The 13,122-nt window shown below is 36.1% G+C and overlaps 2 protein-coding genes across 2 annotated transcripts; both read right to left on the minus strand.

Annotated features, from left to right (window-relative positions):
• Nucleotides 1-5,082: 5,082 nt before the first annotated feature.
• On the minus strand, nucleotides 5,083-7,368 carry LOC145042761 (alpha/beta-Hydrolases superfamily protein). Its single transcript, XM_078991236.1, has 5 exons — nucleotides 6,895-7,368; nucleotides 6,558-6,772; nucleotides 6,422-6,455; nucleotides 5,658-6,331; nucleotides 5,083-5,558 (listed from the first exon to the last, which is right to left on the minus strand). Exons 1-5 carry the CDS (start codon nucleotides 7,241-7,243, stop codon nucleotides 5,301-5,303), a joined length of 1,530 nt encoding a protein of 509 aa, XP_078847362.1. The 5' UTR covers nucleotides 7,244-7,368; the 3' UTR covers nucleotides 5,083-5,300.
• A 1,074-nt stretch (nucleotides 7,369-8,442) lies between these two features.
• Nucleotides 8,443-9,419, minus strand: LOC145040115 (uncharacterized). The gene is made up of 2 exons (XM_078988093.1): nucleotides 8,975-9,419; nucleotides 8,443-8,906 (listed from the first exon to the last, which is right to left on the minus strand). The coding sequence occupies exons 1-2, from the start codon at nucleotides 9,417-9,419 to the stop codon at nucleotides 8,443-8,445; spliced, it is 909 nt and encodes a 302-aa protein (XP_078844219.1).
• Nucleotides 9,420-13,122: the final 3,703 nt, after the last annotated feature.

A 13,122-nucleotide genomic window follows, 5' to 3' on the forward strand; every position in this document is an offset into this window, starting at 1 on the left:
CCTGTGATCGACACCCGACTTACCTAAGCTATACTGTAATCTGACTAGGTACACTGCCTATAAGTGCATAGTTAGTTAAGTTTGTTAGGTTATAAATATTAAAATTAGTGGGACTTTCGTGCACATCACGGATGTAGGGAAGGAGGACATATTTCTAGGGACTCCCCGAAGAAAATGAAGTAGCAAGGACGAGCGCACCGCCAACGCCAAGGGAATTTCAAAATATCATCGACGAAGCAAATAACAACACTAGGAATTAGAAGTGAAGACTTGATGCCCGAAGATCAAGTTATGAAGTAGCAATGTGAATAGTAGCATGTGGTGCAACCTATTAGAGGCATAGTATAGGGTAAACTTGAACCTCTGTGTAATCGTTTCAAGAAATAATATAAACCCTGGTTTTGTTATCTGATGTATTGAATGACACCTATCAGAAGATATCGTAAGTGGTATCCTGCATTTAGAATTTGTCTGATAAAATAATAGTAAGTTTAAAGGAGTACGGTACATCTGAAGTACACCTTCGATTGGCAGGATGATGGAACGGTTGGCGTAATTCTTGAAGTTGTCCCATCGTCTAGTATTTCCATCACCAATCGAGTTGAAGCATGATTGATGATTGAAGATACGCATGAAAGAAGTCCTAGTAGAGCCTAGAGAAATTTTTATGATTATTTGTACACATCCGTATGTGTTAAATTGTTTTGTGATTTTAGGAGATAAGAACATAAGGATTACGAGACAATACTTGGGACGAGTATGAGTAGGTGTGAATGGTAGTAGAGGCCTATACTACCAGAAGCACAGGACTCACACTTGGATTAGGGAAAGTCACAAGGTTACCAAGAAGCTAGTAATTGATTTCGTTTTTATTCAAGTACGTCGTTACCATTGTTTCGGTAATGACTAAGAAGATGATTGATATTCTGACCCTAGCGGTCATATCAAATTGAGCCCGACTACGATGAGTTTGTTACGTGGTTCGGAGAACCAAGTTTGATGTAGCATCTGACTTAAGTTGGAAGATTGAAATCAAAGCGATCAATTGTATCACGCTCGTTATTAAAGAAATTAGTAGCTAGAAATGCTACATGCTAAAAATGTGATTATATCACATTATAATATGAAGGAAGGTATATTCCATTCTGGAATTTGACTCTAAGAGACTTGAGTCTAAGCGTTGCATCATACGATGAGAGGTCATTAGAACATGACCCATCGGTCTGTTACATTAATTGAAGGAAAGTACTTATTCTAAGAAAAATAAGGAGTCCTCAATAAGGATTTATTTTTGTAACTCAAACGTTACGATTGAAAGTCCAACATAGTACAAAGAGCAGATGCAAGATTGAGCATCGCCTGCAGTCAAGAAGCCCAAGAGTTAGATACTCATTCAAAGAAACATATATATTATGGTTATTACTTAGGATGGAAGGATAATGTATGGAATCATTATACAAGCCCTATTTTCGTTGATGATTCCGGGACATAATCATCCTAAGGGGGAGATATTTGTAATGTCCGTAGATCCGAACAAGTCAATTTAAAGATGATAAGTGTCAAAAATGACTTTTTGATAGAAGAGTGTTTAGAATCAATAATCTTAACCAAGTTGTAGTATATGTCACAAGGTTTCCGTACATATAAAGAACACTAAAATCTGAGTTATAACGAAGAAGCTATGACATCTAGAAGTTTCGCGACAGATTCGGCACGACGCCGTACGACGTAAATAATGAATTTACGATAGAGCAATTTTTAGCCTTAGAAATCTAAAAAAAAATTTGTAGAATACGTTAAACTGAGAGCGTGCATAAAAGAAACGTCCAAATCTGAATTCGTATGGGGAAGTTATGATTTTTCTAAGTTTCAGCTTAGCAGTATGTAACCCAAAACTCGATATTTAGATTGAGTGATTTTTAGCCGAAGCAATCTAAACGAGAATTGAAGATCTCGTTAATAGTAGTGCAACGTTAAAAAGACAGACAAAAACGGATGTCGGATGAAGAAGTTATGAATTTATAACGGACTTTTCCTGTCTCGGCCTACTAAAAATAATATAATAAAAATAAATCAAAACTAGCCGACGGAGTCTAAATGAAAGTTGTAGAGAATAATCTCACCTATGCGTGGATATAAATAACTTCAAAAACGGAGCTTGTATGCGAGAGATATGAATTTTTGAAGTTTGGGGCACGAACTTCCACCACTGCCAGAGTTCACGACGTGAACAGGGTGTTCACGACATGAACAGGTGATTGATACCTTCCAGAGCAAGTGGACTGATGACGAACGCCATGACCTGAGCAGGACCAAACTTATGACGTGAACATTTGAGGTTCACGACGTGAATCCAGAAATTTGGCCCTATAAATAGAAATCGAAGGTCAGCCAAATATGGTTGGTAATTCATCACTCCCTCACTCTTTATACCTTCTCTAGCCATCTTGAAGCACCCCCGAAGTCCCGATATCATCCCGACACCCGAAGTAAGTCCCGAAGCTCCGAAGATCCCGAGAAAAAGAGTTTTCAAGCTGAAGCTCTGCCCACGAGTAGTTCGGTTTCTGAGAAAACATTCCAGTTTCATCGAAGAATATTACTTTAAGAGTCGTAGTGTTGTAAGATCATCGTCTTATCAAGTGACTGTATAGTCACTTTCATCTTAAACATTGATATGAATTATTTTTTATGAAATATGTGCTATGTGAATATATATTGTTTGTTTATTGAATGTTGAATGAATGATTTATACAGGTTTTAAATGATTTAAACTGCTTACATATTTTATATCTACAGAAAAGTTGGGTAAAACATGGGTAGATAAAATAGTGGGGTATATGTTGAAAGATGAGTGGGATAAATGAAATGATCGGTGATATAGATCATGAAATAAGGGCGAGGGATGAAATATGAGAGAAGCGCTTACCCAGGCTTGGGTTGGATGTTTTGTTGCTGAGGTAGCTGTTGGGCTTCTGTTGAATAGTTCATGCGAGTCTCTTCATTGTACTCGTAGGTCGAAGGCACCAATATCAGCCCACATGATTATGTTTGTAGCATGATAGTAGCCTTCGTGACACTTGATGATATGTTTGTATGTGCTTGTTGTCTTTGTGACTCTTACTGATATGACTGTATGTTTTATGTATGTAGGGTTGATACGGACTCGACACAGCTACATGTTGTTATATGGATTCATTATGAACTCAAGGTTGATACAGACTCAACACAACTATGTGTTGTTATATAGATTCATTATGGACTCGGGGTTGATATGGACCCGGGGGTTGTTACGGACCCGATACAACTACATGTTGTTATATACATATGTGTTGTATGTCGTATTTTGGGGAAGTCACTAAGCTTTGTGCTTATCATTTATGTTTTAAATGTTTCCAAGTACTACTGGTTTCAAAAGGAAGGATCCGTCTTGATCGCACTGCATCCCCTAGAAACTTATTCCACATTGACTATTTATGATTTTACTCTGATGTTTTGAGAATACTTTTATTATGATCGTCTTTTGGTATAATGAATGAATGATTTTGACTAATTTAAAATGAAATTTTTACTCAGAAATTTTGGGACGTTTCATATGGTTTTACAAAAACCTTCCATTTATTTATCAGAGTTACAAATGTTTGGTGTTACAACAATATCATCAACAACCATAGTAAAAAATAAGGGATCGTACAACCTAAAGACTTCACTAAGTCTTTTATAAGGCTTCTCTAGCAGCATCACTCTAAGCTTTACTTTGATATCTAAGTACATAGAACATTTAAAAATAACACATATGTCAAAAAGACTTGTGAGCTACGTAGGTTTTAACCTAGCAAAAAAAAAATATAGACATGCTTGTAATATCATAATTAAAACACATTGGCAACCTTTTAAAATTTAAACATGTCACAAAAGAAAAATATAGGGATTTCTTGCTAAAACAAGAGGAAATCTAATATTGAGACCAGATCTTCTGCAAAGAATGAAGAAATGATGAAAAAAGAATACCTCCCAAACAAGAATTTGTTCTTGAAGAGAAATAGGGATAGGGAGAAAGAAGCATTCATGAATCTTTATATCGACAAAGTGAAAGCATACCTTAAGGTTGTCAGTGAAGTAAGGTAGATATGGAGTAAGGTAGACGACATGGAACCGAGATGCAGTCGTCGGCACGGTGAGGTTGAAGAGTCTTAGTTGTCGATGAAGTTAGGTGAGCTTGGTTAGGTCGCCGATGAGATGAGGTGAGTCTGAGCTCGCCGACGATGCAATCAAGAATGAAGTTGTTCTTGATTGTGTGGAATGAAGTGAAAAAAGCCCCAACAACTAGTCTCGATATGTTTAGACTTAAGTGCATAAGAATGGATGTGCGTTATTGAAAAAAAAAATTATAAAACGATGACATATTTTATGACACGTAAAAATACATGTTGTAAATCTTTAAATTTTATAATGGATGATTATTTTAGAACATGCACTTCTGCGTGTCATAAATCCAGTATGTGTCATAATTTGCATGTCATTAAAGCCTTTATTCTAATAATTCTAATAATGTATATACGTATTCACATTTCACAATTTGCCTTCATACTCTCAGTATGAATGACTCTTATAGGCACTTTGAACACATTCATCAATACCAAGGCTTTGATCATTACAAACTATTTTGCAAATGAAGAGCATATTGATTGCCAATGCAATCACTAAGATTTGAAAAAAATCTCAAAATAAACACCAAGTGTGAGATAATTCATTATCAAATAGAATATTAATGGAGAATCCTGAATAGCTACAACCAATATCTAACATACTAATGTTCTTCGTGACATTAGATTCAAGGGACAACCACATATATCAGAGATCATATTTAACTATAATAATTGATTGAATTTGTTTCCCTAATACAACTATAGCCCGCCCTAACGAAGACAAAGTAAAAGTATAACTATAATAAATGATTGAATTAGTTCACTAATAAATATAAAAGAAGACTATGTGATCTATTTATAGCCAGCCCTACAAAGATAAAGTAAAAATAAGCCAAAGATTATAAAAGTAATACCAAACTAAATTACCAGGATAACATATAGTAACAAATAAAATACCTTCCCTGGATGCAATAATTTATTGAATGAACTACAAAGGTTGAAAAGTCGAAGTCCATAAAACAAGTTTTATTACAAAAAACAACTAAGAAGGAAAAAGGATTGAGGGGAATGGGTTGAACAGTTCCATACTTCCACATCAACTGTTCAATCTATCAGTGATTTGAACTCCTACTTTAACCTTCTACAGCTCCATTTTTACAAAGTCGACATCTGGATATGTTTCTCCGTTCCCAATCTTATCGAATTGACGTAATTGGGAGGACCATGAGCCGAAAGCCCCGGAATTGCCAAACCAATCAACCGCATCACAATCCCTTCCCAACTCTCCTTGTATTCCGGCCCGTATGCCATTCCCATCGTCATTCCTCTCGCCAATTCCCACACAGCATTCAGATGCTCCGGAATCAGGTACCACAATCCATAGTCGTTCCTATTTGGTTCTTCTTCCACTTTCTTCATTCAACACAAAACCAAATCAATACTCAAAAGTCAAAACAAAATACCATTACACAAAGAGAATATTGAGTGTCTCGAATACGAAATTGAACTCACTTGCTTCACAAAAAGACTGTCGTAGTAAAGGCACACCCCGAAATGCTTATACAAGAAGGTTTTGTTGTCATATGGCAACCTTGGAACTACGTCGTTACAGTAAACAACCCTAAAATATCTGGGATTTGGGTGTTGTAATTTCGATTCCATATACTTCCCTAATTCCCTGTTTCCGACTCTTGGTTGTCCGAATGTGTGTACACCTATCATCCTTTGTAAAACCTCGTCTTCTTCATGAAACACGAGCACAATTGGGAACAATATCGCAAGAGCACCTCCTAGGCTATGTCCAGTCACCATAAACTTTGCATTTTTATGCTCGTTCAGTAAGCTCTTGAGCTTGCTCCTCACAGCAAGATACGCGCTCAACTCCCCCATTTCAGGAAGAAGCTTCTTGGGTTCTCCTTCGTTTGTAAATTGAAGCTTTGTGTTTGTTGCTTGAAGAAGTTGTTGGAAGGAAGATGTGTTTATTCTGTTTCCTAAACCCATGGCTTCCAAGAATCCCATGTGGACTTTTCCTAGTTTTGGAATCTCGTACCAAGAGTAGTCAAAATCAGTAATCCAATCGTCTGCGTCGAAAGGCTCTGTTCCTCTGAAACTGATCATTATCAAGTTTGCATCTTTTGGCTTGTCACAGAATATGAAAACTTGGGTGGATCGCTCCTTTTGATAATCTGTCAATCATATCAAGAATGTTAATAGGAAAGGATTCGAAAAGGGTTCTTCTCAAATCTCAAGGACGTTTAATACATGTAATTTCGTACCATTCCAGCAGTTGTAGAAGTCGATAAAGTGCATCTGTGATAAATGACACAATGGTTAGCGATTTAGCATCTAGTAAGCATTTGGATTCTGGAATGAGGAAATAGGAAAGATGAGGAAGAGGAAGAGGAAACATGCCTTCCAATGTTGATTCACCACGTTCTTGATAACGATAGCATTCTCGTAAGCCAATTTGGAAGCCATCATACAGAGATCCATTAGAGACCTATTCCCGGCATCTAGTTGAATGGCCGGAGTTCCATCATTTCCGACCATAAGGTCTATCCGGCCATCAATATGCCCGATTGTACTGATATATGTTGCTGATCCTCTCACTGGAATTACCATCTTTCCTGTTTATCGATTATTATTTCCGAGGTTTCGAAAACACTATTGCCACTCGTCATTGAAATCGAGCAATATGAAGCATGAAAAATATAAATTCGATTGAAGGGGAAGGGAAATTTGACTTTACCTTGTAGAAGATTGAAGAACAAACCAAGGATGCCGCCATTGAGGGACAGCAAGTTTAGTATAAGGTCGACAACGTAACCGGTCCATTCCATTGGCTTACCAAAAAACTTAATCAACTTCCTCATTACTATCGATACTATGATCACCCACCTATGGGCCGGCGTCTCTCCGCCTCCTCTGTCGCCGCCCACCGACAGCTCCTCATGGAGGGTATGTTCGTCGGAAGTCTCGAAGAACTTTGCCCCGCTAGCTTTGTTGCCCAAGATTCCGTATCTGAAAAGGTCGGTAATTCCGCCATTTTCAGGCTGCACAATCAAGTAGCTAAAATTGTCGCCATCTTCGGTAGCCATTGTTGCCTTGCTTCTCTGCGAAGGAAATGATGTGGGTCTGGTTTTTTATAGTTTGTAGAGTAGTAAGCAACAAGACTCAAGATAGTCAAGTGAACAAGCGGTGGTGATGGGGATGGAGTCATGGAAGAAATACGCGGCCCAATCAACAGAATTTGTCAGGATTCCATGGCTGGTTTCGTCATTAGTGGACCACCTAGTAACAGAGTATGCAAATGGGCCAACTTACTTATCGGATAACATGATGGACCCGGATATATCCATATTATCCAAATATATTCTTTATCGTCGAACTTCATTAATTATCAAATTATATTTTTGGATCATAAAAAAAATCCAAGTTGTTTCCTGTTCTCATATGATACAATGTTATTTAAAATTGATATAGAACACAACAAAATTCTAAACGGGTTAGTTATTCATTTTTAATAAGCATGGAGTTTAACAAATAAAGTGGAGAGTGGATCCGGAACTGGTTTGAATGAAAACTGGTTTTTGCAAATCCCAGGTTTGACCCAATTCGACCAGACATTACTGTGAGGTATTCTAGTTGTTGAACCATATTGAGATCGGTTCTTAGAAAGCGGTTTGAAAAACTTTTGTAAACTAGCTATAATTATAATGGACCTTTTCAATTTGTTTATATTTGAAAGGCTATGTAGACATTTATGACATCTATGCCTAAAATGGCTTTTTCGTCTTTATGCGCATGTTAATTGTGTTAATTTCATAACGCCAATCAAAACACTCGAAACGCTCTCTAGTATCACAATATCGACTATTGTTGCAATCTCGGTAACTTGTTATTTAGTTCTCTTCTTAAATCTCATACTCTCGTGTATAATTGTCTTGTGTTCCCATAATGTCTCATATTATATACTCTTAGGTTCCGTTTGATTGTTGCTGATTGAGAAAGTGCTGACTAGAAAAGGTCTGTCTGGGTAAGAAATCCTGACTGAGTAAAAAATGTTATTGTTTGATTGTACATCTGACTTAATGTGCTGAGTGATGAAAAATAACTATTTTACCCTTCTGTTATATATACTGATGGATTAAGTTGCTGAATAATTATAAAAACATACACATTGTCATACAAAATGTAAATTACACATAAATAAAAAATATCATACAAAATGTAAATTAAACATAAATCATTTAATATCCAAATAAAAACTTAATGAAATTTAAAATAATATAATAATTTAACGTAAAGTAGGTGAAAATAGTTGATTTGCAATCTGATCACGCAAAACACGTATATATTCAACGGTTTCTGGACCCCATTTTATGCCTTGTATGTTTTCTCTATCAATTCTCCCACCTTGGACGTCAGGAGTAACCATAGTGTCCTCAAAATTTCTAAACAAGTCATCTTCTATATTGTATTTCCTTATTAAATTATGGACCGCGACACAAGCAATGACTATGTCTCTTTGCACTGTAAAAGGATAAGGAGCCATTTGTTTTAAGATTGGGAATCTCGCCTTCAAAACACCATAAACACGCTCAATAACATTTCTAAGTTGTGCATGAGCATAGTTGAACCTTTCTTCTCTAGTTAAAGGTCCGCCTCTTCGAAAATCGGCTAACCAATACCTAGTATTGTGGTATGGAGCCATAAACCCACGAGTGTTTGTATATGCGGCATCACAAAGGTAATACTTCTCTGCAAATGAATGTGACACATATTATATAAAGAAGATAGATAATAAAAGTTATATAAATATTACAAACCCGCTGGAGGAAATGGAAATCCAGAAGTCGAATTGAATGCAACTTCTTTCAAAACTCTTGAATCATGTGTTATACCCTCCCATCCAGCCCAAACAAAGGTAAATACCATATCAAAATCGCAAATTCCTATAACATTTTGAAAACATTCTCCTTTTCCTCGTCCCCTATAACGAGTTTGTTGATCAACGAGTACAACCGCATGTACAAGAGTTCCATCTAATGCACCTATTGCTCCGGAAAAAATATTTTTTAACCGTCTATGTCGTTCTGAGTTATGTCTTGTTGGATTAGGAGTTGTTGGTACTATAATTTCTTTTGCAAAACACATCATTGCAGTTAGGACCTCATGAAAACATTGATGAATCGTTTGTGTGGAGTGATGAAATCTTCCCTTAACCGCGCGAAAACGTTCATTATGTCCTATAACATGTAAGAATATAGCCATTTTCTCTTCAATGCTTATTGTCCTGCTAGCTTGCAACCAATTTTTTTTTTGGGTAAAATGGTTGCATTATAAAGAAAATGCCTCTTGTGTAAGACGCATCATATCGTAACATTGTGTAGGGTCTCCGTACATCAAGTCTTGCGTATACGCATGCCCGCTTGAATCGTTATCTCTAATTCTATGAATTCTTATTAGTCTGCGTCGATTTGACCTCAACCAATAAAACACAAGTAAAAGAAAAGCTACAACTTCACCATCAGAAACCATACTTGACATGTTACAAACACTTAGGTAACATGTTAAAGTAAAAAATAGGATCCAAAAGTGATATTCAATATCCAATAACATCCAAAAGTCATAAAACAAAAAACTAGTAAATACCAAAAGTCATATTTAACATCCAATAACAGCCAAAAGTCATGCAAATAACATCATCCAAAGTAACATCCAAAGTATCAAACATAGGATCCAAAAGTGATGCAACAAAAAACTAATAACCAAACTTTTCTACCCGCACCCATCAAATGTAACCATACTTCCTACCCGCACCCATCACCCACGACTCACAACTAGTATGTGAAAGTCGTAACCAAACTTTTCTAACATCACCACTTTCACCAAATAGCAAAAGAGCGGTCTTGTGTCTTTCATCTTCTTCTCCCCATTCCATTTTGTTTAATTTCTCCATACACACATCAACATCCTTATCCATTTCACTTTTTTCAATTCTTTCATTTTTTTCCACTAACGACCTTGCAAGCTTGACAATCTCCTCTTCAACTTCTAATGCCCTTGCATCTCTCTTTTTTCCACCAACTCTTTTGTTTCCACCACCTTCCGTATTTTTTGAACGCCCCGAAGATTCTTCACTTGCACCTACGTGTTGTGTTGAGGTTTCCATTGGAACATCATCATCAAAATCATGGACACTAAACTCTTCTACATGACGAGGGAGTGTAGAAGATGGCCCCCAACTTTGAAAGCCGGTTGAGGTCGACCCTTCAAATAGTTGGGTGCAAAGATCAGGAAACAACAGGGGTTTAGTTTTCAATTACAACACGAACTTGTTCAACTGCTTACAATTTTTATGAATATTAGTATTTTTTATAAAAATAATTATAATAGTATTTGTTATAAAAATATTACCTTCCCCTCTTCCTTCCATTGTTCATCCGTCAGGTTAAATTTATTTTTATAGGGTCATATATATTGCCGGTTTTGTTTTTCAGTTTCACCCAAGCAACATACTTTGATTTGTAGTAGTCAAAGTGGTTTCTCATTTGCTTTTGATCAACCTCTTTACCGTGTTCGTTCATCAATTTTTCGCGTACTATCTTCCATGAACTAGCCTTAAGCCCAGAACCCTCACGACCATTAGTGGTTAGTTAATGGAGACATGCATCAAGAAAAGTTTTGTCCTCACTTTCGTTCCAAACCAACATCCTAAAACATTAATATTTAAAGTAATTTATCATAAGTTTTATTAAGATAAACAAAAAAAATCAACTTTTATAGCTTATAAACAACCAAGTTTGTACACAAACCAATATTGCCATCATAACTTTTATATTTCATAGCTTATAAACAAAAAAAAATTGTGATTTTTGATCACATATCTTATACACAACCAAGTTTCAGATTTCATAACATTATAGCAACATGAATTTCTGATTTCATAACCAATTTAAGATTTCATAACATTAGACCAAGAACAAATTTTGATTTCAAAACCAATTTTTGATTTCTGATTTCACAAAAAGGGCAACAACTCAAAAAAATAATAGCAATCTTCTCATCATTTATTATGCATATAATGTTATGAATGAGTCATTTGATGCATCATCAACACTGTACACATGATTCTTTTTCAGTTGTTTCTATGCAATTTGATACAGGAAAGCTGCAACTTTGTGAACAACAATGGCATACAAGAAAGAAAAGTCTACCTGTAATTTGATACAGGTAATTTCATAGATTATACAATGAAAAAAATTATGGTTTCATAATTTATACATACATTATACACAATTAAGATTTAAGAGATTATACATATTTTTTTTTTCTGATTTCATACACTATATGATTTCAGAGATTATACAAGCAGGAGAAGATGTTATACCCTAGCATTTTCGGATTTCATAAACTATTTAAGAGATTTTCGGAATTTCCTTACCTGTTTTGAAGATTATAGATGGAGCAAATGGGGCGATTATGGCAGGAGAAGGAGAAGACAGGCAGAGCTTGGATGGAAGGAGGGCAGCTTTCCGGCTGAAGGAAGAAGACACCAATTGAAGAAGATGCCGATTGAAGAAGACACCGATTGAAGAAGAAGAATCGCTGCCGCTTTTCTTTTTAGGTCACGAAGGGAACAGGGGTAAGGAAGTCTTTTTTTCCAGTCAGATGCATAAACCAAGCTGACCTATTCAGCCGATTGACCCAGACCTGCTGACCGAAACAACACATTTCAAACACCATCCGGCTGACCGAGTCAGCCAAAATCGCTGACTCAGACGGGTCAGACGTGTTTCAAACAGCCCCTTAGTTATTTAGTTTTTTCGTATTTCAAAGATGATATCCGATTGTGGCACATCGCAACAATCTCTTGCAGTGGATCGGTGATCGGTTTTGCATCATGTTAATTGTCATCGATTTTATTACGAAATGGCTGATTATGTTTTAAAATGGTTCTACATTTATGTTTCTTTGACTAATTTTGTAGGTGCGAAAAAATGCACAAATGACTGAAAATGTGGGCGAAAATGGACAAAATGACTTTATTCGGCATCTTAACCGGATCTCAATGTTTAAATCATATCTCAAACATGGTAAATCCGATTAATTTGATTCAAACTGTCATGGAAAGAAAACATAATTATCTTCAACTTTTGTGCTTTGCATTTTAGCAGTTGTTGTATGGGTTAGAATCAACATGAAAATTGGAGTTAATAAGCTGACGTTGAAAATCTAAAAGTATTGAAAGGTTGTATGGAGATCAAAACTTAAAACATGAATGTCACAGTCAAAAGGTATCAAGATTGCAAATAGAGAGTCTATGCCCTAAACATAGAGATATTGATATTTTTTTTAGAACGACTAAGTTACACACTCATCTAAAATACTCATAAATTTCCACTTTTTTTCATCATGAAACTTGAAATCTTTAACCCTCAACCACTTAGGGATGGACACCTACTCTAGTACACCTCATATCCTTAGGCCCAAACACATGTTGGTTATGGATATCTACATGGGACTGTATGAGAAACAAAAGCTTGAAAACTTAACAACAAAAAAAATATACAAATTCAATGCACATACGCATGGCTGACCCAAGGCATGGGCGACCACCCAGGGCAACACACAATTGAGGTGCATGTCTTTTCGTGATCATGCTCAAAGCAATCATTAATATTAGGTAGATTCCTCTTCCCCCCTCTCCCCTCTCTATTTTGCATGTCTTTTTGTGATCTCTGACTCATTGTCTTATATGATATTAGTTCTCTTAGCAAGGTAAAAAAAATTAGATATTAAACTAAAGTATTACAAAAATGTATTTTTTTATGTCTATTTTATCACCACATGTTAATGGAGGAGCTTGCATTATATGGTAAATTAGGGCTGGCCAATCTTTGGGAGTTGATGGAAGAATGCTTGAGAGAATGTCATTTTCGGTGTGTGCTTTTGATTCATATAAACTAAAACA

Source organism: Lactuca saligna, chromosome 4 (genome assembly GCF_052625555.1).
Source record: "Lactuca saligna cultivar CGN05327 chromosome 4, ASM5262555v1, whole genome shotgun sequence".
Lineage (NCBI taxonomy): Eukaryota > Viridiplantae > Streptophyta > Magnoliopsida > Asterales > Asteraceae > Lactuca > Lactuca saligna.